This window comes from Centruroides vittatus, unplaced genomic scaffold, assembly GCF_030686945.1.
Source record: "Centruroides vittatus isolate TY-2023 unplaced genomic scaffold, ASM3068694v2 contig_866, whole genome shotgun sequence".
Taxonomy (NCBI): Eukaryota; Metazoa; Arthropoda; class Arachnida; order Scorpiones; family Buthidae; genus Centruroides; species Centruroides vittatus.
Genome location: NW_027122565.1, coordinates 1280168 through 1307371, shown reverse-complemented (window position 1 = coordinate 1307371; position 27204 = coordinate 1280168). Strand labels below are relative to the sequence as shown.

The window sequence follows — 27204 nt, the reverse complement described above, 5'->3', positions numbered from 1 at the left end:
TCAATAATGTCTCCATTTCCAAGTGCAAAATCTTCTTTCTTCAGGATTCCTTTTTCTATGTGAAGTGTTTTGCATTTATCTAGGCCAAATTCCATTGTGTATGAATGTGTGATTTGTAGGAGTTGATGAAGTTGTTTTTGTGTGGATGCATAAAGTTTTATGTCATCCATGTACATGAGATGTGACAGTGTATACTGTGTTGTTTTTTCATGCCTGATATTGTAGCCATATTGTGTGTTGTTTAACATGTTGGATAATAGATTCAAGGCTAGGCAGAACCAGAGAGGACTCAAGGAATCTCCTTGAAAAATTCCTCGCCTAATAAAAATTTGGTTTGTTTGTATGGAAGTGTTACTAACCCTGAGATGTAGTGTTGTTCTCCAGTGCTGCATAGTGTTTTGAAAGAATGCAATGAGTGATGGATGTATTTTGTACATGTGTAGAATATGTAGCAGCCAACTGTGTGGAACACTGTCGAATGCTTTTCTGTAGTCTATATATGCCATGTGTATGTTTCTGTGTTGTTTGTGTGCTTGCCGTAGAATGACTGAATCTATGAGTAACTGTTCTTTGCATCCCCTGTGGTTTCTACGGCAACCTTTTTGTTGTTCTGTAAGAATGTCGTGTTCTTCAACATGTTTGTATATTTTGTTTGCGATACAGGATGTCAATAATTTGTAGAGTGTTGGAAGACATGTAATTGGTCTGTATTGTGTGGGGTCTGTGGTATTGTTGTTTTTAGGTTTCATGTAGGTGATGCCCTGAGTAAGAAAATTTGGCATGTCTTGTGGATTGATGATGATGTGTGTTAGATGTTTAGCTAGTTCCTGGTGCAGTGATGTAAACTTTTTGTACCAGAAATTGTGAATGTTGTCTACACCAGGTGTCTTCCAGTTGTGTGTTCTGTTAACAGTGTATTGGAAATCATGTATGTTTATTTCAGCACAGGGCATAGTTGGTATGTTGTGCAAGTTTCTGTTCTCCTCCTCGATCCAGCCTGCATCAGCATTGTGCGTGACAGCACTGGACCAAAGAGAAGACCAATATGTTGTGAGTTCTTCTTCTGTTGGTGTGCCACTGTGCTGTGTATCAGTGTTTGCTTTGTTATTAATTTGTCTGTAAAAGAGTTTTTCATTGTTTGTAAATAATTTATTTTGTTGTTTTCGTAGTGTACATGTTTTGTATCGTTTGAGTCTACGTGCTTTGGCAGCAAGTTTTTGTTTTAGTGTATCAATGTATTCTGTAATGCGTGTGTTGTGATGTTCGTGTTTTGTGTGTGTTTTTATTTTCTTGAAAATGTTTTTGAGCTGTTTCCTTAATTTGGGTGTTATGTTGTTTTTAGTGTATTGTGTCAGCCTGCCTAATTGCTGTCTAATGTCATTTATTTGTGTTTCTATTCTTCTCTGCCAGGCAGGCTTGTGATAGAATTGTGTTTTCTGTGTATTTGTCTGTGATTGTACTTTCAGTCCATGGTGTGTCACTACTGTGACTGCCCCAGCATAAACTAATGTATGAATGTCTGCGAGTGTAGAAATTGAATGAATGTAGTGTGGTATTAAGTGAGTGTTTACATAATTTAGTGTTTTTCCTACTTCCTTTGACGTGTTGATTTTTGGTATTCGTGGTCGTTGTGTGGGATCTGTACCTGTATATTTAGTGAGTGTTTCCTGAAATATAAGTGAGAGCGTATTAACTAAATCTAAGTCTATGTTATCAGTGATGGATGAGGAAGTGTCTGTAGTATCATTAGTGGTAATTGTTGTATGTGTGTTATTATCAATGCTTGTTGCTGGATTATCCTGACAGGTTACATGATCTTCATTAATGTTAGATGTTTCTGTCTGTTGATGTATTTGATCAGCAACCTGTTGTTTGATAAGTTCAAGTGTTGTTTGTGGAATAAGGTTGTTGTGTATAATTGTTCTTTTTTGATCAACAACCCTTTGTTCGGTGACAGTGAGATGAGGATACTGTTGTGTGAATCTATGGTGTAGTTGTTGTCTGTATGCTGTCATGTTTGTTTCGAGTTTTGTGATGGTGTAATAAGTACGGATGATAAACTTGTTCATTTCCGTTGTCCATTTCATCCGTTGGCGTGGTTTTCCAGCCTTTGTGGTCTGTGGATGCATTGCCACAGAAACACCAAGGCTGGGTTTGTTCCTCACATCTGTTGAGGGCATTGCAGTAGCCATGCTTGGGCCGGTGCTGCTTTCGCCACCGGTAACCAAGGGAGACTGTGGCCTATTTTTCGAACGTGAGCCTCTGCCTAACCCACGAACGCGGACCTTGTTAACCCGGGCGACGTCCGAGCCGGTATCACACTTTGATCTAGTTATCACCATGACTAAATATCTCCACAGAATGTGGGTGTGGTCACTCTTAGCTTCATTTCTCCCCATAGACCTTACTGGCATGGGTGTCCCTACCAGGAGCTTATGCTCCAGCCTGCATTGCCCTATGGATCAGTAAAATTACTGGGCTCTCCCACCACGACCAGGTGGTGACCACGGGAGAGTTATTATGTATTATTATTATTATTATTATTATTATTATGTTGGGTTAAGTTAGATATACTCGGTTAACACCGGTGGCTAAGTACTATGCCGGACCAAAGTCAAGGCATAGTAACCAAAACAGAAATTAAAGAAGTGTATCAGTGTGTGTGTCTGTATTCAGGAATTTTCTCACAATATGACATGTATTCAATATAGTGGCCTTCTGTAATGTGATGTATGTGTTTCTATTCAATTCTAATGTGCCCAGGCTTTTGTGTAGTGTGTGTGGTATGACACCTGTAGAGGAGAGAACAACAGGTACAATAAGCACCCTATCCATCCTCCACAGATGCCTTATTTCCTGGGCGAGTTCTGTGTACTTGCTAATTTTTTCAGTGCATGCGTTTTGTATATTGTGAGTGTTTGGAATGGATATGTCTATAATGTATGTGATTTTATTGTGTTTGTCAATGAGTGTGATGTCTGGTCTGTTGTGGTAAATTGTTTTATCTGTGATTATGGCTCTGTCGTAGTACATTTTGTGCGTGTTGTTTTCCAATACTGTCTGTGGAATGTATTTGTAGTATGGTTCGTGGATGTCTGCTAATTTGTGTTTCTTTGCAAGCTCTTGGTGTATTATATTTGCTACTTGGTTATGTCTGTGTAAATAATCTGTCTGTGCCAAGAGCTTGCAACCAGAGGTGATGTGTTGTATAGTTTCTGGCATGATGTGACATTTTCTGCATGTGTCATTTGTGAGTGTTGCATATTATTATTATTATTAATTATTATTATTATTATTAAATTAGATACTTTCTTATTTAATTCTTTACGTTTTGTTTATTTTCAAAAATAAATTTTGATTATGCTGTATTTATTGGACAGAATTGAAATATTTTGAATTGTTAACAGTTTCCTAACTTATGAATTTTTTATTTATTATTAATTTTGCTCTATTTCTGAGTGAGTCACCAGTACCAGTGAATAACACCACTCTGTACTTGTGGGCTCACTCTGAAAGAGCTGCAACAAACTGAGTTAGTGTTAAAGTATTTTAATGGAAATGTATTTATTTGTGATTATTTTCTTCAATAAATTACAAAAAAAATCCAGAAACAAATGAAGTAAATTAAAAGTCGTATTGGCAAAAAAGATAGGTTTTAAGTTAGCAGTATGTCCTATAAGAAATACAGCCATCACCACTTCTAATTACTTTAAACATTCGATTTTTCATTGAATTCACGAATTTTTTCAAAGTGGTCCACGCATCCCAAACAGAGTTCGAACATCAGCGAATTGCTTTCCTTCATAATAGACATGTCAGACTAAAATGTTTTATATTCTGAAATGTCTATGCTGAAGAAAATGTTTCTAAAATATTAGTCGTTTAGAAGCACGACAAGGGACATTATCTTGCTGGACAATTTTCTTTGTCATGCTTCCAAATTTGGGCCACAGATGAGAAGCCCAATTGACAAAAGATGATTTTCTAGCATCTCTTGGTATTTGCGTCTATTCAAACATTCATCAATAAACAAAATTTATGCTTTATCGACTTGAAGTCAGCCCGTACGATCGGCCACCCCTCCACGATCTTAATTTGTAAAACACAGTTTCTTTTCAAACATCATGCCAATAGTAGCTGAAACCATCAGGATCATCCATGTTAGACGTTTTTTCGTCACTGAAGACTACAGTCTATCATTCTTTTGTCCGGGATATGTTTCTCTCCAAAATCAGGACGATCTTTTTTTGTGTTACAAGGACAAGACGGTTTTATCTTAAGTTTTTTCCATTTAAGATGTGGATATCTATTCAAACAATTATTGACAGTTCGACAAGATTCTGGAGTGCCACTGGCTTGCTTGAGACCCTTAACAGATACTTATTGCTTGCTTGTCATTCGTAAAAAACGACAATGATCTCGTGCATTCAAGATCTTGGGTCTTCCTGGACTTTTTTTCTTTCCATATTTGTCAGGATTTTTAAGAAATTCAGAAATAACAATGTTATAGCCATTTCACGTATAATGAATAGATAATTGATCTGTCTTCTGACATGCAGAAAGTGAAAGGGGGCAGGCAAATCTCAGCTTACAAGTTGTTTTGAAGTTTTCCTCTGCTCTTCGTACATCTTAAATTAGTTAAACACCACCACTCTGCTTAACTTAAATTTGTTATTTCAGAACCTAAATAATATATATACAGAAAGTCAATTATGTGAAACTTGCCTTTTTGAGATTTGCTATGTAATAAGAAAGCGTTTTATAGTGCTTGTCATATACAAATTCAATTTTTATGACTATTTCTAGATTTTCTGCCTTAAAAATTGCAAAACGTTTTATTGCTATATTTCATTCAAGGTCGTAATTGATGTTTGTAGTGTTTAATAAAAATTAATTTGTATTTCAAAAAATAATTAACGAAAAACACTGCATATTCTTTTTTGCCAGCATTGTAGTTGGTCAGGAGTTCGGCCACGTTGAGTTTTTTGAGTTTTCTTCAAATATTTAATTTCTATAAAGGAACCGACTTCCTATAGAATGTTCTCCCCAGGGCTGCATCCACCATTAGCAGATTGTTCTCGTGTTACGTTGCCTTATCCCATTAAATTAAACCAAACCGTTTTCAGAGTATTTGTATTTTTGCGATGTTCTAATAAAAACATAGAATATTAAACTAGGAATTTAACTTCTTTTGCAATTCGTAGTTCATATAATTGTTCATTTAAGCATACAGGTAATGAATTTAATGAAAAATATGTGAATGGTGAAAATTTTCCAATAGGAAGAAAAGTTAGTTATAATTCCATTCATTGCAAAAAAAAAAAAAGTCATTTAATGATATGCTTGAGAGAACGGAACACTTGAAATAACGACACTTACTATAATTATAAATCGAATAATTCATTTCTTGCATGTCGTTCATCAAGAGTTTGCTGTTTTTTAAACCTATTTTATTTTTGACTCTGCCCTGAGGGCGCTCAGACAGCCTTTTAAATCATATCCATCAATCGTTTGATTATTGTCACAATTAAGGCAGTCAAGCGATAAAGGTGAAATTCTTGAAATTCCCGATCCAGATTCGAACCTAGGTCCCCAGAGCTTTGCCTATTCGTTGGCGAATTTTCAGTAATCTGAATGATCAAAACAAAAAGAAACTCAAAAAGTTTTTTATTAAGTTTAAAACTTGTTAATAGATTTAGGTATATTTTGTTATTAACATAATGTTAAATATTGTACAAAAAAATTGAGATTATATTATTAACAATTTAAATAAATGCTGGTAATTATGAAGATTTGATGTTTTTAGCATGTTATCTGCTATTGTAATTAATGTAATCAAAGTCGATTATGATAAATTAGAAGAAAGAGCGAGTTTGCAAGACTAGGATATTAGAACAAAATTTAACATTCCATTAAGTATATAATGAATTTCTTCAAGTTTCGAAATTCTCATTGTATGGAAAAAACATTTTGGAAACTTATTCTAACGAGAATGCGTGTGTGTAATTTGTAAATAAAACAAACAACGACAATAATGCAATTCATCAGATATCAAACAAGGACTATTATATTTTATCAAAGTAAATACACTTTTCAAAAATTAAAACATATTTAATGAATGTTTACATTATTTTGTAAATCTGTGAGTTGATATAATGAAGTTAATTGATAACGAATAAATCGTTATCAATTAACTTCAATTCAATTAAAAAAAGTGAATCGTTCGAAGTGAAATTAATCGATTTTATCGAATATTTATTGTCTTTTACGCAGCCCTGAAAATGGCTGTTGCCGGTCCCAAGCCCGGATAAAGGAGGAGGGTTGGCGTCAGGAAGGGCATCCGGCCGTAAAACATCTTGCCAAAACTACATGATGAGTCTCAGAAACTGTGATAGAAGGAGAACTAGGGCGTACCCTGTAGGCGACGCGCAGCTAGATCGCCCTAAAACTGCGAAAAGTGGGCAAGGGCTACCTCACCAGTGGCGGATGAGGTTAAAGAAGCAAGCCCTACATGAGGAAAAGGTGTTGAGAGTGGGAACACTGAATGTGGGAAGTATGACGAGAAGAGGAATGGAGGTGGTGGATATGATGCGGAGAAGGAGGATTGATGTACTGTGCGTGCAAGAAACGAGGTGGAGGGGAGACAAGGCGAAGGAACTTGGAGATGGATGTAAATTGTTTTATAGCAGTGCAAACAGGAATGGAAGAAATGGGGTTGGAATAGTGGTGGCTGGCAAGTGGAGGAGCGAGGTACTAGAGGTGTACAGGAGAGGTGATAGGATGATGCGAATGAAACTGAGTTTTGGAGATGATCTACTTGTGGTGTTTAGTGTGTACGCACCCCAGGTAGGATGTGCAACAGAGGAGAAAGAATGTTTTTGGAGTGAATTGGATGAAGAAATGAGGACACTGGAAGGAGGGGAGAGAGTAATTGTGGGAGGCGACTTCAATGGGCACATAGGGGGGCGGAACATGGGCTATGAAAGGATCCATGGAGGCCATGGGGTTGGGGAACCCAACAAGGAGGGGGAGAGTATATTGGGTTTTGCTGTGGCTTTTGATCTGGGGATTGTGAATTCGTTTTTCACCAAGCAGGAAAGTCATCTGATAACTTTCAACAGTGGGCCTCATAGTTCGCAGATTGACTATATCCTTACTAGACGAGAGCACCTTGCGACGGTGATAAACTGTAAGGTTATACCAACAGATCAGGTATCGGCGCAACATCGGTTGATGTGCATAGACATGAAGTTAAGAATGTATAGGAAAAGTGGAAATACACAGATGAAGAAAATCAAGTGGTTTCGTTTGAGGGAGGAGAGGGCGAGGGCGGAGTATGTGGAGAGGGTGCTGCTACAAATCTCGCAAGAATGGGAGGGGGTGCAGGACTGGTGGGCATATAATGCCCAGGCTATCAGGAACTGTGCGGAGGAGGTGCTTGGTGTAACATCTGGAAAGATTAGGGTGCAAAAGGAAGGTTGGTGGTGGAATGAAAATGTGCAACAAGTTGTTCAGGTAAAGAAGGAGGCAAAACGGAAGTGGGACAGGTCACGTACTGAGGAAGATAGATTTGCGTATAAAACGGCAAAGCGTGAAGCTAAGAGAGTAGTGGCACAGGCAAAGGCAGGAGCATATGCGAATTTATACGAGGAGTTGGATACAAGGGAAGGACAGAAGAAAATATATCGTTTAGCCAAAATCAGGAATAGGGCAACGAAGGACATCTCGCATGTAAGGCAGATCAAGGACACAACGGGGACGGTCCTTCGAAGGGAGAACGATATACGAGAAGGATGGAGGGCATACTTTGAGGGACTTTTGAATACAGAGAATGAAACAAAGAACAGAGAGGAAGGAAGCCAAAACATGGGCATGGTACAGATGGTAACCAGAGAAGAAGTGGAAAGGGCCCTAAAGAGGATGAAGAACGGTAAAGCGGAGGGCCCGGATGGAATTCCTGTAGAGGTGTGGAAGTCATTGGGGAGGAAGGGCATTGACCTGCTATGGGACCTATTCAAAAAAGTCTTTGAGCAGGAGGAAATACCTAACGAATGGAGAGAAAGTATACTTGTACCTATCTACAAAGGAAAAGGGGATGTTCAAGAGTGTAAAAACTATAGAGGAATAAAGTTGATGTCCCACACGATGAAGATTTTGGAAAGGGTTTTAGACGGAAGGTTGAGAGCAGAGGTGACCATTGCAGGAGAGCAGTTTGGATTCATGCCAGGACGGTCAACAGTCGATGCCATTTTTGCCCTTCGGCAAATGTTGGAAAAATATTGGGAGAAGCAAACCCAGCTGCATATGGCATTCATTGACCTGGAGAAAGCTTATGATACGGTGCCTAGACAAGAACTCTGGAGGTGTCTAAGGGAAAAGCTAGTTCCTGAAAAGTATGTTAGATTGATACAGGAACTGTATAGGGATGTGGCCACAAAGGTTAGGAGCTGTGTTGGAGTGTCCCGGTGCTTCAAGGTGGGAGTTGGTTTACATCAGGGGTCAGCACTGAGCCCCTTCTTGTTTAACATGCTGATGGAGGTGATCACGGACGGGGTCAGAGAAGAGGCGCCTTGGACCATGTTGTATGCAGATGATATCGTTCTGTGCGCCGAGACTAAAGAGGAGCTGAGGGTTAAATTGGAAAGGTGGTTGGGCACGTTGGAAGGGAGGGGCTTGAGGGTGAGTAGGAGTAAAACAGTGTATATGTGTAGTGGGGAGGTGGATGGTGCCCGGGAGAGGGATCTGGAGTTGAGGGGAGACGTATTTCGCAGAGTCAATACCTTTAAGTACCTGGGGTCAACTGTGGCGGAGGATGGAGGTGTGGATAAGGAGGTGACAGGCAGGATTCAGGCTGGCTGGAGGAATTGGAGGGATATGTCAGGTGTGTTATGTGATAAGAGGGTGCCGCTTAGGTTGAAAGGGAAAGTTTATCGGGTGGTGGTGAGACCAGCTATGCTGTATGCTATTGAGACTGTGAGCTTGAGGAAAACCCATGTCAAAAGGATGGAGGTGGCGGAGATGAGGATGCTCCGCTGGATGTGTGGGGTTACGAGAAGGGATCACATTCGAAATGAATGTGTGAGGGGGACTGTGAAAGTTACGAACATAGAAGCAAAGATACAGGAGGCAAGGTTGAAGTGGTTTGGTCATGTGGTACGAAGAGAAGAAGAGTATGTGGGAAGAAGGGTTATGCAGATGTCAGTGAGGGGGAGGAGGAGGCGGGGACGACCGCGGAGACGGTGGATGGATCTTGTGGCGGAGGACTTGAGAGGGAGGCATCTGAATGTGGAGGCAGCCCAAGACAGGGAGCAGTGGAGGCGACTCATCAGAAACAGCGACCCTACATAGAGTGGGAAAAGCTGAGGAAGAAGAAGAAGAAGAATTGATAACGAATAAATGATAAAATTATCTGCAATTCTTTAATCTATATATATAATCGAGACGAGTTGATGATGATGATGATCAGTGCAGAGCTCAAACGGTTAGGAGTTGAAAGTTGAAATTTGGTACACAGTTAAGGTACGTCACGAGGACGCACACTAAAAAGGGATTTTTCGAAATTCCTCCCCACGGGGGAGAGGCGGGGGAGAGGGGCAGGATTAAGTCTTAACACTTCCATTATTGATGGAAGTGTTAAGTAACAATGGAAGTGTCAAGTAACAATGGAAATGTTAAGTAACAATGGAAGTGTCAACAATGGAAGTGTTACGTAACAATGGAGAACAAGAGAAAGCGACGTGCAAGATTTACCGGCGCTGGAGAAAAAAAGAAAGAAAGAAAAAGAGTAATATGTTAGAACACATTCGATTTTCAAATTTAAACACATTAGTTCGGTTTTTCTCGACCTTTCTTCTTTAGAACATTCGATGAAAATCGAACGATATAATCAGAACACGTCGTGAAAATCGAACAATATTTGAACATTCGATTTTCAAATTCGATCTTTCTTTAGAAATACTTAGTTCGTTGATGAAATTACTCTTTTTCTTTTGTGACTATAAAGTAATAATTTTAATCTTCGCTAGTTACTTTTGCCCGAGCAACGCCGGGCCTACCTGCTAGTTTCTGATAAATCACTTAAAGTAAGATGACTATTATAATAGTCATTTTACTTTAAGTGAGAAAGTAAGACTATTATAATAAATTTAATTATTGAATGAAACAGTTACAAATATTAATTAAAAAAAAAACTGAAAAAATTTTCAATATACTATGTAACTCTATATACCATTATAGAATGCCACAATTTTATAGTGTAAAATGTTTTACCTTATATATACAGGAAGTCCTCGTTAGTTCGAAACTCAGGACGAAATATTCGCCATTTCGAATTATCCGAGATTCACATACCTACGTACTGTACAATACGCCGAATGCCATATAACTGATGTAATTTTTTAAGAAAACAGAATATGGCTACTTATACAGAACGCTATTTTCGTTAATTTTATAATTAATAATAATATAAATAAACTGCAGCCTGCAGGTAAACAGCAGATGTCTGGTGATATTTAATATTATTTTGTAAAGTTGCCAGGTCGCCAGATTATAAAAGGTAAAGTCGAATTCTTCGAAATGGGTTCGACTTTAAAAATAATTTGGGTTAATTTTTCGAATTCTTCGAAAAATTAACCCAAATTATTTTTAAAGTCGCTCAAAAGTAGTAGCCTAGAGCCCTACAAATATTTCAATATGCTACCCGTAGCCCAATCTTGCTATCCCGAAAACCAGCCTTATTTTATTGAAATAAGAAAAAATAAGGGTAGTCCACAAGTAAGATGACACCCGAAAATGTGTTACCGTAAAAGCAGTCATATTGACTAGATTAGAGTTGTTCTTGGTATACTGTTTTCTTATAGTATGGAGGTATTTCGATCTAAACGAACGAGTTAACATATGCAGCATATGACAGAATTTTCACTTCAAAATTTTCACTTCGAATTTCGAACTAACCGAATTCTTTAACATGTGAATCTCTATATCCTCGCCCGGGACAAAAGTACAGCTAAGAACTCATCGAACTCATATAATTCGAAATTCCATTTCGAATTATATGAGTTCGAAATTAACGAGGATTTTCTATATATATGTCAGTGTTAGGCTCATTTGAAAACGCTCATTGAGCGAAAAAAGTCCACAATGCGTTATGGCACTTGTAAAAACAGCCATGACGCGTTGTGACTAACTCAAAAAGACCACAAAGCGAAATGAAACCTCAGAAGCTCACAAGTGTTCAGTGTGTCATGAATATGCTCACGTTATTTGCGGAGAAAGCAACGAGAATGAGAGATTTGGTGCAAATGTTACTTGCAAGCTCGGTTTAAAAAAGAACAGCATCAATTCTAAGAGAGAATATGACAAATCCGGTCTAGAGAAACAGGCGTATAAAATTATTTCATTATCCAACTCAAAATTTCTTGCAGTTGTAATTGGTTCGAATGTTTTAATTAGGGTGCCTGATGTTAATAGGGGACGTGCAGCTCCCAGAAATGTTTTAGCTGTTGTTACGAGCGTTAGTCCATTAGGTCTCCATCATTTAGGAAACAAGGAAAGTCTTGATCGACTTTACGCTAGTAATGAATTTACAATTTCTGAGAGTAATTTTATTCATATTCAGGACGTACCCTCAACTTTATTAACACTTCGCACAGCTTCCATGTTACTTCCATATGGAAGTAAGCAAGGATTTATAATGTGTAAAAGATACTGTATTGATAAAAAATGTAAATGTCGCTCAAAGAACGTAAAATGCAACTCGAAATATCACGGTAATAGTTCTTGTAAAAATAAATAACTCTGCAACGTTCTTGATTCTCATAAAAAAAAGCCTTATTTCTTAATAAATGTTCCTGACAAAGTAATTATTTTCAGTAAATTAGTTGTTTGAAAATATTGACATCTCGAGATCACAACAGATTTTCATGAATGATTAAATGTTGTTGAAAAGTAACCATTTCTGTATGTGGTAAATAATTTGGTTACCTACTTATGTAAGATAATTAAATGAATTATAATGAAAAAGAAAGTTTTATTTTCTTATCATCACCTCGTTATTAGTTAACATCCAGAACTTATGGTGCTTTTAACCGTAATAAATCCGTCGCACAGTGGTTTTTAACTTTAGCAGCTGATTTTTGTCATGGTGTACAGTACATCGAGCACCTACTAGTACATGTAGTTTGACCTTTAGCACTTTTAAGCAAGCCAAAAAAAAAAAAAAAATGTGTATTTTTCTCCATACATTTTATTTCTTTGAAACTTTTTTAAAGTGTAAAAATTAATCTAAATTAGATCCGAGATCAATCCAATCTAGATGATCGTAAAATCCCAGGAATTTTTAATGGCCGATTCGACCCAGATATGTCAGACCCATCATTACCCAGTTTCCCCACTGTGGCCGAATCTGCGAATCAGTTACATTTTTCAAAACACTTTCCGCCTTGTGGCACTAAGAGAGCCTTTCTAATAAGCCCATTATGAGTTCAGCTAAGCCTGCAATGGTGAGGGATGAGGCTCGATATCTTTGACAAACTGCATCCATGTGTGTATCCACCCTTAATCGCTCGTTTTCTAGACATCGGTATTATGAAAATAAGAAGTGTTAATTAATTTGATGGAGCTGAAGAGGAGTTGAGCGTTTAGCATTACAAACGAGAAAAACCAACTATCAATGAGAGAATGCACTTTTATGCTTTAGTTACGCAAGACTAGAGTTCACATGATATTAGAATGTCCAGCGCAGTAGAATATTTAACTTTCTTAATTGATAAAATTGAACGATAGTTAATAAATAGAATACACGTTTGTCTGTGCGTTGACTAATTTCAATACACCAATTTTAGCCAAAACTAAACTTTGAAAGACAAAAACTTCTTGTTTAATTCTAAATATAAAACACAAATACACAAGAAAAACAGAAATAATTTATCTAAAAGCAACATTAAATTTTAAAAACCACCACATTACTTAGAACAAAATTTTAAAGCAATCGTTATCTAAAATGATATTTTTTAAAATTAAGCTTACTGTAAGTCAAATTGCATACACGCATCCTCAAGTTGTAATTTGCATGCAACGATATTTCAATATCGAAACATCTTTAAATTCTTGATGTGGATTGATGGTATAAGGCAGGAGTGGCAAATCTATGGCACGCATGCCCAAAACGGCATGTAACGTTTATTTGTTTGGTTATGGCAACGCGATCTGCCTAGGGGGATGCCTTCTGGGAGGTCTTTTTAAGGGAAACTGGTCCCTATTTAGGTGTTACAGACGTGGAGAAAACCCGAAAAATTCCACGTGGCCACCCGTCCGAGCGAGACGCGAACCCACGACCGAACTCCCATTATTCAGGGAACAAAGACCGCCTAACCACTGGTGGGCCCAGGCACGCGACGTATCATACAATTTCGATTTATTATGTTTTTTTCAATCGTCCTATTGGTTTATCACCTGATTAGCCTTATTTCAAACAGGTTCTTTTTACATTTATTCTAATTAAAGCATATTCGTTTAATTTTTTTAAATATTGTAATTTCAAGTCTAAAACTTTGGCACGCCTAAACATCTTTAAAACTAAGTATCTTACTATATGACATACAGGCTCAAAAATGTTCGTCATCTCTGGTATAAGGCAAAGCAACACATGAACGTTTTTCTTAGGAGGACTTTGATGGGAAACTTACTCTATTTAAATGTTAAGGCCAATGCACACGGGCAACAAAATTAAGACAAACATCAGTGTCAATTATTATCACTAATTTTCTCTTATGACCTTGACACCGGGCCAAAGTGATTGGTTAATACAGCCATCGTCGTAATTTGTCGCTCCTGTGCATTGAAAAAAAAATCAAGTAAACTTGGTGACCAGATTGTTGAGGCACGAGTCCCGGACCAACCACCAGTTTTCAGTTGTTTTATCCATTCGGCCATAGGTGGACCACGTAGTAAAAGACGCAAAACTCCTCACCATTAAGATTTTGAAAATTTCCTTTACGTTTTTTACAAACTCGAAGAATGATTTGAATTAGATTATATTTTCCGTATTATAAAGATATAACTTAATTATCTTAGAAGAAAAAAAATAAACGAATACCCTTTTCGTCCTAGATCTTATTTAGTTACCTGGAATTTAGACTCACTTATATATATATATTATTATATATACAGGGTGGGCCAGCGAAAACGAAACGGCAGAGTGTTTGTGTTCGTCCAAGCAAAGCGCTCGGACAGGTCGATTTTACTCTCGAGGGGACATCTTTTGCAATAAAGTTTTTGCGATTCTGAATATTAACTAAACAAACATTTTTTTCGAAATAAATGCTTGTTTAGTTAATACAAAATAAATGAGTTTTTAAAATTTTTTGTTGTCTGTTGTATTCAGAATCGCAAAAACTTTATTGCAAAAGATGTCCCCTCGAGAGTAAAATCGACCTGTCCGAGCGCTTTGCTTGGACGAACACGAACACACTGCCGTTTCGTTTTCGCTGGCCCACCCTGTATATATATATATAAAGAGAAAATGCTCTATAATACATAAAGCAAAAAGCACTTATGTCAGAAAAATCGCTACTACTTTAAGCAACCATATTCTCCTATTGCGCTCCTACAACTATTACTAATTTAGTTGGCTACAATCTAAAAGAAATAAAGTTGGCAAATATGAGCATATGCAATTAAATAATTGCAATTTAAAAAAATCTCCTTTCAGCTTGTGGGCACTAAAAAAGCCTTTTTTTCACACCCATCGTGGGTTCTGTCAGGCCCACAATGGGGCGACGAGATGGTCCGACATATCTGGGATAGATCACCCTGAAAAATTCCTGGAGTTTCTCGACCGCTCAGAACAATAGGCTGATGCCTCTGCCTATTGCCTTCGCATCTCGCGGCTATTGCTTCGGCCATCCGGCCAATTTTTAAATTTATAATACCAATTATTTTTGTACTTGATTGCCTCTTGTTCTCTTCTTGTTGTTTACCAATTATGTTTTATAAAATATCTTTAAATATGTAATGTGTTGATCTGTAACTAATAAATCATCTCCAAGTTAAAATAAAACTAAAGGACATTTGGTCCTATTTTCACATTTTACAAATAATGATAATTTCAAAATTAAACTGTTTATAACTTTTTTTTTCAAATGGATTGTGATAAATCACAATTTATTTGAAAGAATTTGATTTAAAATGTTGTGATATTAATCAAATTGCACCAAATAAAATATTTGGGTGATGAAATTATAATAATCATGGACGGCCGAGGATATTAATGAGTCAGCCTACCGCTCTGGGATACCCAGAATCAAATCGGGGCCAGCAATTCCCTAGAAATTTTTCACGGCCGATTTGTCCCAGATAAGTCAAACAACCTCGCCGCCCATTGTGGGTCTGCAGAACCCACAATAGGTATGGAAAAAAATGTGCTCTTAGTGCACAGGGAGAGAAGGCAGAAAAACTTATCATGAACAGTTTAAGACAGTGGCTGATTGTGGCGTTAATATGGAGGTGCTGTCGCAGGAAGACGCGCGGCCAGCTCCCTAATAAAATCGTTTTTGTCACGTATAATGTATTGGCGCTGGCTTTGATAATAACATTAATTTTAACCTAAAATTAATCAAAACCACGACGCCATGAGCCGCTATCCATTTAAGACAAACGGAGTATTAAGTTTAAAATATTCTTGGTTTCACAACCTACTTCTGGGACAGCTTATATTCTTTTTCCAAGATACTTAATATTTCTAAAGTCAGTTTCAGAGCGCTGTCGTCCATTCTAATCAGGCGATTAATCCATCTAAAATTAAAAAATTTCAAACTACAAACTAAACTTTCTAAGTTAAATACTTTTCTATTAAGTGTTATTATTTTGTCCTCTTAAATTTTATTTGAATATTAGGAAAATATCCTTATTACAATTATCTCAAAAAATTAATTTTTAATAAGTTTAATTACTTGTCAGTTCTTTTAATCATTAATATCATTGTTCAAAAACTTATGATTAATCTATGTCTAAAATCATACCATTTACAATCACAAATAATTTTTTATTTCTGTTTTTATCCATTTATCTGTTTATTTTTTTGAGATAGCCAAATAAACTTTCTGACTTTCATGATATATTACAGATCAATAATTTGTATTTTTCAGACAGCTTTTGACTTCATATCAACTTATTATTTAACCATAACTAAAAACGTCCATTGCACATAGTGTTACGTAATGTATGGACGATCCTTATTTTTAAACTTTTTGACTATTATAACATTCCGTAACGATGTCGCACATACCCACTACCGAAATTACGATCGATCCCCTTAATTGCACTAAGGAATAGTACATAGTACCAGGATACCAGACGTTACATTATTTTATTAATCCGTGTATAATGTACTGTATAAAGCAGTGACATAAAACGTACGGTTCGCTACGAGATAGTAGGAACAAAAATGAATCGTCCTGTCATCTGAGCGTTGCAACTTTAGCATTACATAACGTATTTTTAAATATTACTACTTCCTTATAACGCATCGTCACGATTACCTACCTACCTGCATACAAATCACATCTGCGTTACGTATTTTATGGACAGTCCCATACAATACCTTATAGTCTTTTTTATATTTATCTCCAAATAAGCAAATTATATTAATTATTAATAGTATTGATATATAAGATTTGTTTATATTGTACAGTATATATTTGTTGAAAAGTGTTTCCGATTTTTAAATTTATGTAATCAATTTTTATATATTTTATCTATACAAAACATTATATTTTAAACGCAAAGAAGTTCGATCAAAAACCCATTTTGGCTTATCGGAAACTCCGATTTTCTTCTTCATATCGGTTTTGTGATATACTTTGTTACAGAACAATTTCCTTTAATAAGTTGCCCCATCTCTCTGTAAGCCTACATTATGCGCTATTAATAATTTCCTTAACAGATTTATTCTTTAATTTGCTGCCCAAGTAACTAAACCTGTAATGACTTTTAATGTATTTAGTTAAATTAGATAATGTGTGAATAATTATATAAATTGAATAGTTTAAGCATTTAATAGTTTATTTCTTATTTTCGGAAATATTTAAAATGAAATGTAATTTAATGGAAACAATTTTCATTGTTTCCTAAGAGTGTTTGACATTTATGTAAAATGTCAAGTAATAAAGGAAGTAAAGATAACGAGAAAAGTCGATTTTGATAGAAAAAACGTGAATGGAACTGATAACCAGACCTCCAACTGTGACAAAGCTCTTCACGATATTTGAGTGATCGGTCCATTGTTTTTGTTTTGTTTTATTACAAAACAAAATATGATCTTAACGAAATCGAAGTTTTATTAAGATCTTAATGCCGGCTATTCGGAAATGTTATTTGACGAAATAACTACGTCTGTACTTCAATAAAGTATTTTTCTTTATGGTATTTTCGATGTACAGAGTAGAATTACAAACTAGTTGATCGATTTTCAAAATGCTCTTCGTACAAATTAGTCTCTACTGTTATTAAAACAAGAAAGATTATTTTAGAATACTTTCTGTGAAGACCGAGGGATTTAGATAGTTAATTCAAACATAAAATCTCACTCAAATCTCATAAGTTGTCCAAGTGGAAAGACGACCGACGTTTATCCACTTGGGTAGTTAGTTGGTCGCGAATTTGAGTCTCACCAATGGGCTAGCCACCAGGACTTTTTCCAGGTTTTTTTCACGTGTCTAACATCTAAATAGGGATCAGTTTCCCCATAGAAAAGTCTCCTTTATTGGAAGGAGTACCTAACCTGATAGCTGTGAGGAAGTCTACCGGATTTATTTATTCGGATTAAAGAGACATTCATTCACATTACGTATATGCAGCTACCACATCTGACATTGAGAAGAACTTTTTAAATTTTAACTCTCATCACTCTACGAACACTCCATTATTCATCATGGATTAGGCCCGATCCATAATCAAGACGGTCTGGTGATGAGGATGGTACGCGACAAATCTGAATCAACCTATCCATAAAATTTTTAAGATGACTCGAATTTGAACTCAAATCCAGTTCCTTAGAGTAGCAGTTTGATGTTTTTACCGCCTCAGCCATCCGGCCATCTAAGTGAGACGTTAAAATAGTTGTTTAACTTTCCCGGAAACATTTGGTGAAGCCATCTGTTATGATATTTTATTATTAAAAACTTTTTATATTTTTAACTATTATAAAATAGCAAATAGCTTAATTTTGAGGATAGGATTGGGCTTTATAAAAATTGTAAATGCTAATAACGAGTAAAGTCCGGCCCTACTGGAGATACACACGATCTCCTTTATCTCCTTATCCCCTCGACTTTTAATCCCCAATTTAATAGCATCAATCTCCGAATACATAAACCTCCCTGCAAAACTTCAGAAATTTTTGACAAAAAGCACAGGAGTTGTTAGGCTTTAAAGAGGATGAACAAAATCGTGCCATACACACACAAACACAAACCCTTACATATGGCAATTACTCCCGAATTTTTTTTGCATTTCTCGACGTTTCGATGTCCCGAGTCCATAAATGTGAAAATCTTGGGGGTCATTTTTTGACCCATCGTCATACTTTCCCTCTGTTATATATAACGGCCAGGAAAGTAAAAATATAATTATACACCTAGCTTTCGTTTTAAGCGTTTTCCGTATATGTTTTCACTTTTGTCATTCATGAATAATCACGAATAATCAATTTTGATTATTCGAGGATTCAATCCCGGACTCTACAGAAAGCATAAATCATTCGGTTAGATCCAGAATACGAAAATAGAATTAATTCAAATATCAACGGAAACTAAACTCTTAAGCATGGTAAATTTCATTAATTCAAAAGAGAAGCTGCAACTATAAAAGCAAAAATTTGATATAGTAAAAGAACCGAAAGAAACAAAAATTCGAATGAAACGTTTGACTTCCTTTCAGAATTAAAAAAGATTCAGAATTCATTTAAAATAATCCCAATTATTACCAGTAGCCTAATTTAATTTATACAGTATTAGAAACGTCTTATGATACAGTTTAGAGGTTTAATGGATCAATTATGCATCGAGAATTTTTACTAGCCGTAGTCTGTCTCCAAAGAAATATTGTTTTGCCAATCAGATTTGAGCCAACCAGTGCCCGAGTGGATAACACCACTTCACAGCTGGCGCCTGACCAAGGGTTTGTGAAATCTTCCGGGTCTTCTTCATGTCTAACACTTAAATAGGGGTCAGTTTCCTATAGAAGGTCCTCCCGGAGGCAAAACCTCTTCGCAGATCGATCTTGTGTTGCGTTGCCGTATTCCATTAAACCAGCCCAATTGAGATTTCAATTAAATATTTACGGATCATTTCTTCTATACTTTCAAAAAAATGTTTCCGTCACAACGGATACATAGCATCATGTCAAAGGCTGACAGTACATACAGAGGGCTGTCTATTAATTTCCAGCAGTATCGACTCAGGTTTTAGTATAATTTACAAATTCCCAAGCATTTAATTTTTTGTTTAAAAAATTTAAATATAATGTTTTTAGTTTAATATATGATATAGAATATACATCGGTTTTAATTTTATCTATCTAATCTTTGTTTTAATTTAATTAATGAATTATTCTGGTTTCCTTAATAAACAGCTATTTCGACTTTACATTTAAAATATGGTACCGAGTTTTGATAATTTTGAAGTTAAAACTTCCTATTCTGTCCATACTAACTCGTAAGCTATAATAATTAAATTAAATCAAAATGATTTATTGATGTTAATCTAATTTGCTTACACGAACTTAAATAAAAGTCATTAAAAATTTACATATGCAAATGTAAATTATCATTGTTTTTTATTTTTTGTAAAAAGATCATTTTGTAAATAAAAATCCACATTCGTAAACATCGAGACAATAATTACATTACTCTTTTATCTTTTGATAGATAACAACAAGATTTCTTTAAATTTACTTAGTATATTATTTAAGTATAATCAAACTACTGAGCAACGGTCACTGACGGAAACATAAAAATGTCCGTTGTTTAGAGGTGGACGTTATTGGAGGTTTGGCTGAAATTACATTATATTTAAACTTCTTTCCAGATCAACTACTCCTAATAGGTTTCTAATTTGTGTGTGGTTGACCATAAACCATGTACAAATTAGCACAAAAGTTAGTTAATTAACCGATATATATTTTTAAAATGTTTTTTGTCGCCAGTGACAAAATACGGGGTATTTCAGAAGTATATGTAAAAATGAAGAAGTTTTAGATTCAAAATTAACCTTTCCACGACTCTAATGCTTTTTTTCTTTTTATTTGAAGCTTCATTTTCAGTTATAAGCGATTTAAAAATCATGACGTCATTTCCTGTTTAGCAAAAACGACGTCTATGAAAATATCTGTTGATAATTTCATGTTAGTTTAATTGTCTTCATGTATTATTTGCAATACTAATTTATTGCTTAAATTTTGATCCTTTTTTAGACATTATTATTTTGACTTTTTAGACCTTTTCATCCTGTTCAGTAATGCCTGTAAAAGCATTGATAGCTTACTAACGAATACTACATCTTTTATTTTCCCCATAAACCCAATATAGCACGTATTGTTTAAAAAATCAAATTTCAGATAATAAATTTATATGGCAGATAACAAATTAAGGGCATGGGCGTCCACAGAGGGGCACTTAGCCTCCCGTGGGATCAAATAAAAATTCCACAAATTATAATAAAAAAAAGTGATTGGAGATATGTAACCTCGACCATGGGACGCTTTATAACATTGTATTCTATAATCTATTTGTGAAAAAAATTTCCCAAATAATTAAATAAAAATTTATTGATGTAATTATTTGTCTCCAAGTTTCGCCCTCCCTTGGAAAATTTTCTGCAGACAGACATGATAAAGGGTATCGAACTGAATGCAATTGTCAACAGAAATTTCCATACGTTAACAAAAAATGATGTCATGATTTTTAATCGCTTATAACTCAAAAAGAATGCTTCGAATCAAAATTAATTTCTCTACAATCTCTCCATTTTTACACACATTTCTGAAACAACCAGTATATCTCAGATAACTGACCTTTGAGTCATCCTGTGTTATTAAATAAATATTTACAAAATTTTAACAATTTCTATGAATAAATTACATTAATAACTTTCATCATAACAAAAATGGCGAACCTATGTCCACATATATTCATAACAATGTAATATAAAAAATAAACGTCAAAGTAATTTCGAATAATGTAAATTCCAAATCAACGAACTATTAATTAATTTAACTTTGAAATATTTATATAAAATATTATTTATAGTCTTTCTATCGTAGAAGCGCGCTAAGAAAAAGTACAGCCTAGCAGTATATGACACCCTTTGATACGTGTTACGTGATAATAGAGCTGAACTTATACTTGTTGTGGACCTAAGCTATGACATATAATAGACCTTTCCTTCCCACAAAATAATAATAAATGTAAAAATATGAGTTCAAAAAGCAAGGCCCTAAGCTTCTGTTTATCTTACGTGCAAATCAAACCTGAATAATATAAATAATACGAGTATAATCACTCTCGTTCATTTAATCGAACATCGTCCAAATCCAACAAAATAATATAACAAATAATAGAACTTTATGATCATTGAGGTAGGCAGTTCACATCGTCTAACCTAAATAAATGAATCGATAATCGGGTAATCTAGTAATATTCCTGAGATAAGGGAATAATGCAACACAAAAAAAGAAGTTAAATTACTTTTACTGTGTTTTATAATTTCATGGTTTGATAATAAAATGCAAATAGAATGTTTAAAAAGCTGGCCGTTTTTTTAAAATAAAAGTTCAAATATTAAGAAAATCATTATATATTGTTTCCATTCTGCTACAATAAAACGATGGAATATTTAATATTTCTATAACAATCGATTTTTTTATAGATACATATTACGACACAGATTCACTCCCTAAGCATACAAATATCGAATTTACTTTTTTAAAATGTCAAGTTTCGTGACAGCAAGGTCATTTCTTTCCAAACGTACAAGATTAGATAGCATAACGAGGATTATTATGATGATGTGAGTGAGAATTACATTTTTATCATCTTATTACCCGATACAGAATTAATATCACGCAACTATTTAAAGATCTTATGACTATCCTCGTTTGAATTAACGTTAATGAATTTCAAAAGTTGTAGATAATCAATTTATCTATATGAGAAATTAATATAGATTGAAAATAAACGATTCTTGGCATAAATTAGGAAAATCTAATTAATATAATTAGCGTTGATATTAAATCTACTCAATAATACGTATGTCGTAATGAGATAAAAATCACTTTACTTTGTTGATGAATTTATATAGGACTGTATCAATAAGAAATTCTATATTTTCCTCCTTCCTCATTATATATATTAGAAACTAAGATATAATTTTAACGTAACATTACTTTTTAAAGTAATATTAATCCGTTTATTACAAGAATATTTTGTCATAATAAAAAGTTATCTTATGCCTTGTAGGAACTAAGAGAGCTTTTTTCAAGCCCATCGCGAGTTCGATCAGACCCACAATAAAACGGCCGGATGGTGAGAAAAGGCTTAAAAGGGACAGGCTATCCCAAAAATCCCGTTGTTTTCGATCCGCCCGGATTCGTTTCTGCTACCCCACAGCGATAGACTGATGCCTCAACCTAACCATCCAACTGGCAAAACGTAAAATAAAGGAGTCCAACAGTAAGTTATATTATGTAACTTACTGTTAAACTTCTTTATTTTACATTTTGGAAGAACCGAATAAAATTCAGTTCATTTCCAAAATATTTGATATATGATATATAATCACAAATTATTTATGGCATAAATTTAAATCTGATGTAAATTTACACACAAGAAATAAAATGATAGGCATACATGTTATGAATTTCATGAACAAAACTATTAATATTTTCGAATTTTGTAATAAAAACACTTTAAAATCTTAGTCTGAGTAGTAGAATCCCCATGTTAATCCAATATATACTGCTATTTTATTTAGATTATAATATATTTTCTACAGCAATAATTTAATAAATAAATACAGTTATTTAATTTTTTATTAACTAATTTTATATATCGAAATTATTATTAACTAAAAGTAATAAACGATTTGTCTCTTTCCGACTCGTGAGCACTAATGCCTTTTTAATTAACCATACCCATCGTGAGTTTCGTTTACAATGGGGTGACCCTGTAGTGAAAGTCGGATCCAAAATATCCGGGACAGAACACCCACGAAAAAATTCCTGCGACCACCCAGATTCGATCACGGCATCCCCTTAACCCCTCAGTCTAAAGTTTTGCAACGATAAGGCCATTAATAGACGAAAAATACAGCAATATCTGTATTTTACTCATTTCTATGCTGTAATTCTAAAATACAGCTTACTATAATTATTTTTACTTATATCTAACTGTTTATCCTTTTTACCTTTTAAACCAATAACGTAAGAATTTCAAACAGTCAAAGTGAACATTGCATTTACTTTTTCCTCAATCAAGCTCAAAATTTTATCTTATTTCTATCTTTTCTAATTGCCTCTCTAAGTGTTTTTAACAGCCTTAGAAATACTTTCACAAAGACATCTTAAAATGTCTAAACACAGAAATAGAACACTGTTCTTGTTTAATACACTGATAAAAAATACCTAATACAGTAATTTAAAATGTTTATTAATTATTATAAATTATGACTAAGAAGATAATTGTAACAAGTTAATTAAGTAATGTATAAAAATTAAATAAACATGAAAAAGTTACTAACAACTTTTCACAATTATTTACGTGATGATAAGCGTTGAGTTACGTTAATTAGTAAATGAGTAAATTACTCTTTTTGATCACTTTTTTAATAATTAAATAATAATATCAGTGTATTACAAAACTCCATTATCACATTTAACTAAAATTTAAAAGCTGTATTTTCCGTTAAAGCTGTTATTAATATAAATTAGCAATAAAAATTTTAATACATTATATATACATTTTTTCCCCAAGATTTATTATATAAGAACATGCATCATCGTATATTTGTCAATATTACTTTAGCGTTATCTTAATTGATTTTACAATCATATCTTAGATACACCTCATTTGAAAAAAATTATAAATTTATTTGGAAATATCAAAAAAATAACAGTAATCAGGAAATTATATTCTCTGGGCAATATATTTTCCAACATTTTTTTTTTAAATTCTCTAAAACAAATTTTTTTTGTTTATTTTTAATGTAAAAAACTTAGGAGTTATGATTAATGTTCTTTTGATTATATTTCTAAACATAAGGTTACATTTTTTTAGAAATAAATTTTAAAAACATTAATGCAATTTAGAAAAATACAAATATAGTCGAACCTCCAAAAACGCCCACTTCTAAACAAAGGCCCTTTTTCCACAAGATTTTTCCTTTTTAAGCAAAAATTAATACAAAACAACCTCCAAACATTGGCTTTTTTTAATGTTCCCATCATTGGTGGTTGTCCAGAGGTTTGATTGTGTATATATTTTAAAATATTTCTTATATAATCTTATACATCTCTTACTAGATATGTATTCACCATAAAAGTTTTTTAAATTTTATAATTTTTAATCTACAATGAAATTAGCTACATATATCTGTAATTCTAAAAAATATTACTTTTATATAAAGTCTATACTTTTCACATAGTTTATAAATGCACAATAATTTTTTAAGATATTGTACAGTACAATTTCACACAAATGTAAATGAAACATCATATTTTGATTAGTGACAAAATTTTATTTAATATTATTTAATAAAATATGATTTGTTTAAATATTTAATTATTTTTTTCCTTAAGTTTATTTTGTCTAATGAATTTTTAATTAATTCATCCAAAAAAATTTCAAATAAATTTATAATTAATTTAAACTAAGTTTACATTAAAAATATATAAAATGTCAGTTATAATTATCTGAAGAATTTATTTATCTATTTTATATTTTCATAATTTTTAATACAAGTTATGATTAATTATTATGTAGCATCACTTTATTATATTTATTCAATTATTTTTCTTGCAATGAAAACTCTGAATTACACTCATGCAATGTTTTTCTTAACTAATAAATTTTAATTAAGTTTATAAATGTTTAATATTGATAGATGATAGCTAGCTATTACTTTTTTATTTATTTTATAACTGAGCAAAATAGCTTCCATCATATTTTGATCAGTGACAAGATATTTAATGATTTTTTTTTCCTAAGGATTATTTTGTCTAATGCTGTTAAACCTGATAGATTTATTATGTAAATGAAGCTTAATGCTACTTTTACATATATAATTTAAATTATTCTTCATTTTATTCTTCAAGATAGATTCTTCTATTCTAAAACATTTTAAAAATACATAAGGTTCTTGCAGTTTAGTATAACATCTAAATGTTTCTTACATTTATAATAGTTAACTAAATGAGAATAGAATCATAGCTTATTACTCAATTTAAATTGGTAAACTGTTAGAAATTTTATCAATTTAAAAAGGCATAAAAATTCAAAAAACTTGGCATCGTGTTGGTAAATAAATGAATCACCATTTACTTCAACTATCCAGTTTTTGGTTTATTTATTTTAAAAGACATTTTCATAACAGTATTGGCAGACTATATACATACAGATATATAAAGAATATTCTATGAAAAATCTGTATATCATACTCTTCTTTACTACTGTTCCCTGTTTTTATATATTATATTGAGAAGATAAAGATTTACTGTTACTAAGAGAATAATTTTATATTCAGTTATCAATCACTGTTGGATAAAATATAGAAAATATATTGTTATGCACTGTACAGTAATGACGTATCTGATGTAAATTAAGAATAAGAATCCGGTCAACAATATCCTAACATATTTTTTTGGTTATGAAAATGGAGAAAAAGATAATGCTTCTTTCCATTTAGTGGCCATCAAGAGTCTATTGTAATATCAATACAAGTCCAACAATTTGATACTAATCAAATTAAGAACTGTGATTTACACTATAGTAACATATAATACTCTCTTACTAAAATAATTCTTGGTTATTTTAAATATAAATAATGAATATTTATTTATAAATTTTAAAGTGAAAATATTTGAAATATTTCATTTAAAAGAAACTTGATTTTAAAACAAGATATTATATATTAAATTAGAAGGGAAAAAAAGAACGAATCGATAATTAAATTTAAATAAAATTGCGAATTTAATCAATTCATAATTATCAAATTAAACAGAAAATTGAATGTAAATTCTAATTGAAAATTTAAAACATGAAAAGTATTCCAACTCATGACGTCATAACGCAACGTGATGAAACCATTACATCACCGAAGATGCCGCCGATTGGCGGTAAACCCTATAGTAACGCACGCGTCTGGTTATATTAACGAATCTTACCTGTTTGTCCCTTTCCTAATGTTTTCTCTAAACGATAGGAACCAACGTATTGGAAATGATGAACGTCGCCACTGGACGAACTCGGACGTTGAGAAGACATGATGTTAACAAGTAAAACTATCGTTATTCCGTCCGGACTAAATATAACATCGGTAACATCCTCGCCATAATGGCAAAGGTGGTATCAGATTATCCGGGAACTTAATCGATTTGTCAGCTCGCCCTGCCGGACAATATTTTCTCTAAATACAACTCGCCACACGTTATATACCACCATTAATTGGCCAGAAGATAATGCGTCACTGACCAGTTTCGTATTTTCACCAATAGAGGACACCTTGCTAATTATTTTCCTTAATAAAATAAGTAATAGTAATAAATTTTTCTGAAAAATAAAATTATTATTAAACACCAACTTTTAATTTCGTTAAACTGAATGATTATATATATATTTCTTTTGTATTAGTTAAATTTTCCGAATGTTAATTATTATTTTGTACGAAAATATGCGACTCTTCTTCAGCATAAATCTCTGATTTTTGAGTTAAATAATAATTTTTTAAGCACGTTTTTAAGTTTGAATTATTACAAAGAGATTACGTAAAGTATTCTAATAATTTAGATGGAAAAACATACATAAAGATTAAAATTATTAGCATGGGCGAAGTTTCACCACTCATGAAAGGCATTGCCCTCCGACGTTAGCGGGGAAACTTATTGAGTTTTGAGTCGGGTGCATATATTAATATTATTTATAATATAGGCTGAAAA

The 27204-nt window shown here is 33.5% G+C and overlaps 1 protein-coding gene across 4 annotated transcripts in view; it reads right to left on the bottom strand.

Annotated features, from left to right (window-relative positions):
* Window positions 1-26758, bottom strand: part of LOC136982856 (serine/threonine-protein kinase BRSK2-like) — a 158444-nt gene extending 131686 nt beyond the window's left edge. For 3 of the 4 annotated variants that reach the window (XM_067279393.1, XM_067279395.1, XM_067279397.1), the window contains exon 1: window positions 26434-26758. In XM_067279393.1, the coding sequence (XP_067135494.1) occupies window positions 26434-26533 (100 nt within the window). In that variant the 5' untranslated portion in view covers window positions 26534-26758. The remainder of the gene's footprint in view (window positions 1-26433) is intronic. The other variant, XM_067279394.1, reaches the window with a different exon arrangement.
* Window positions 26759-27204: the final 446 nt, after the last annotated feature.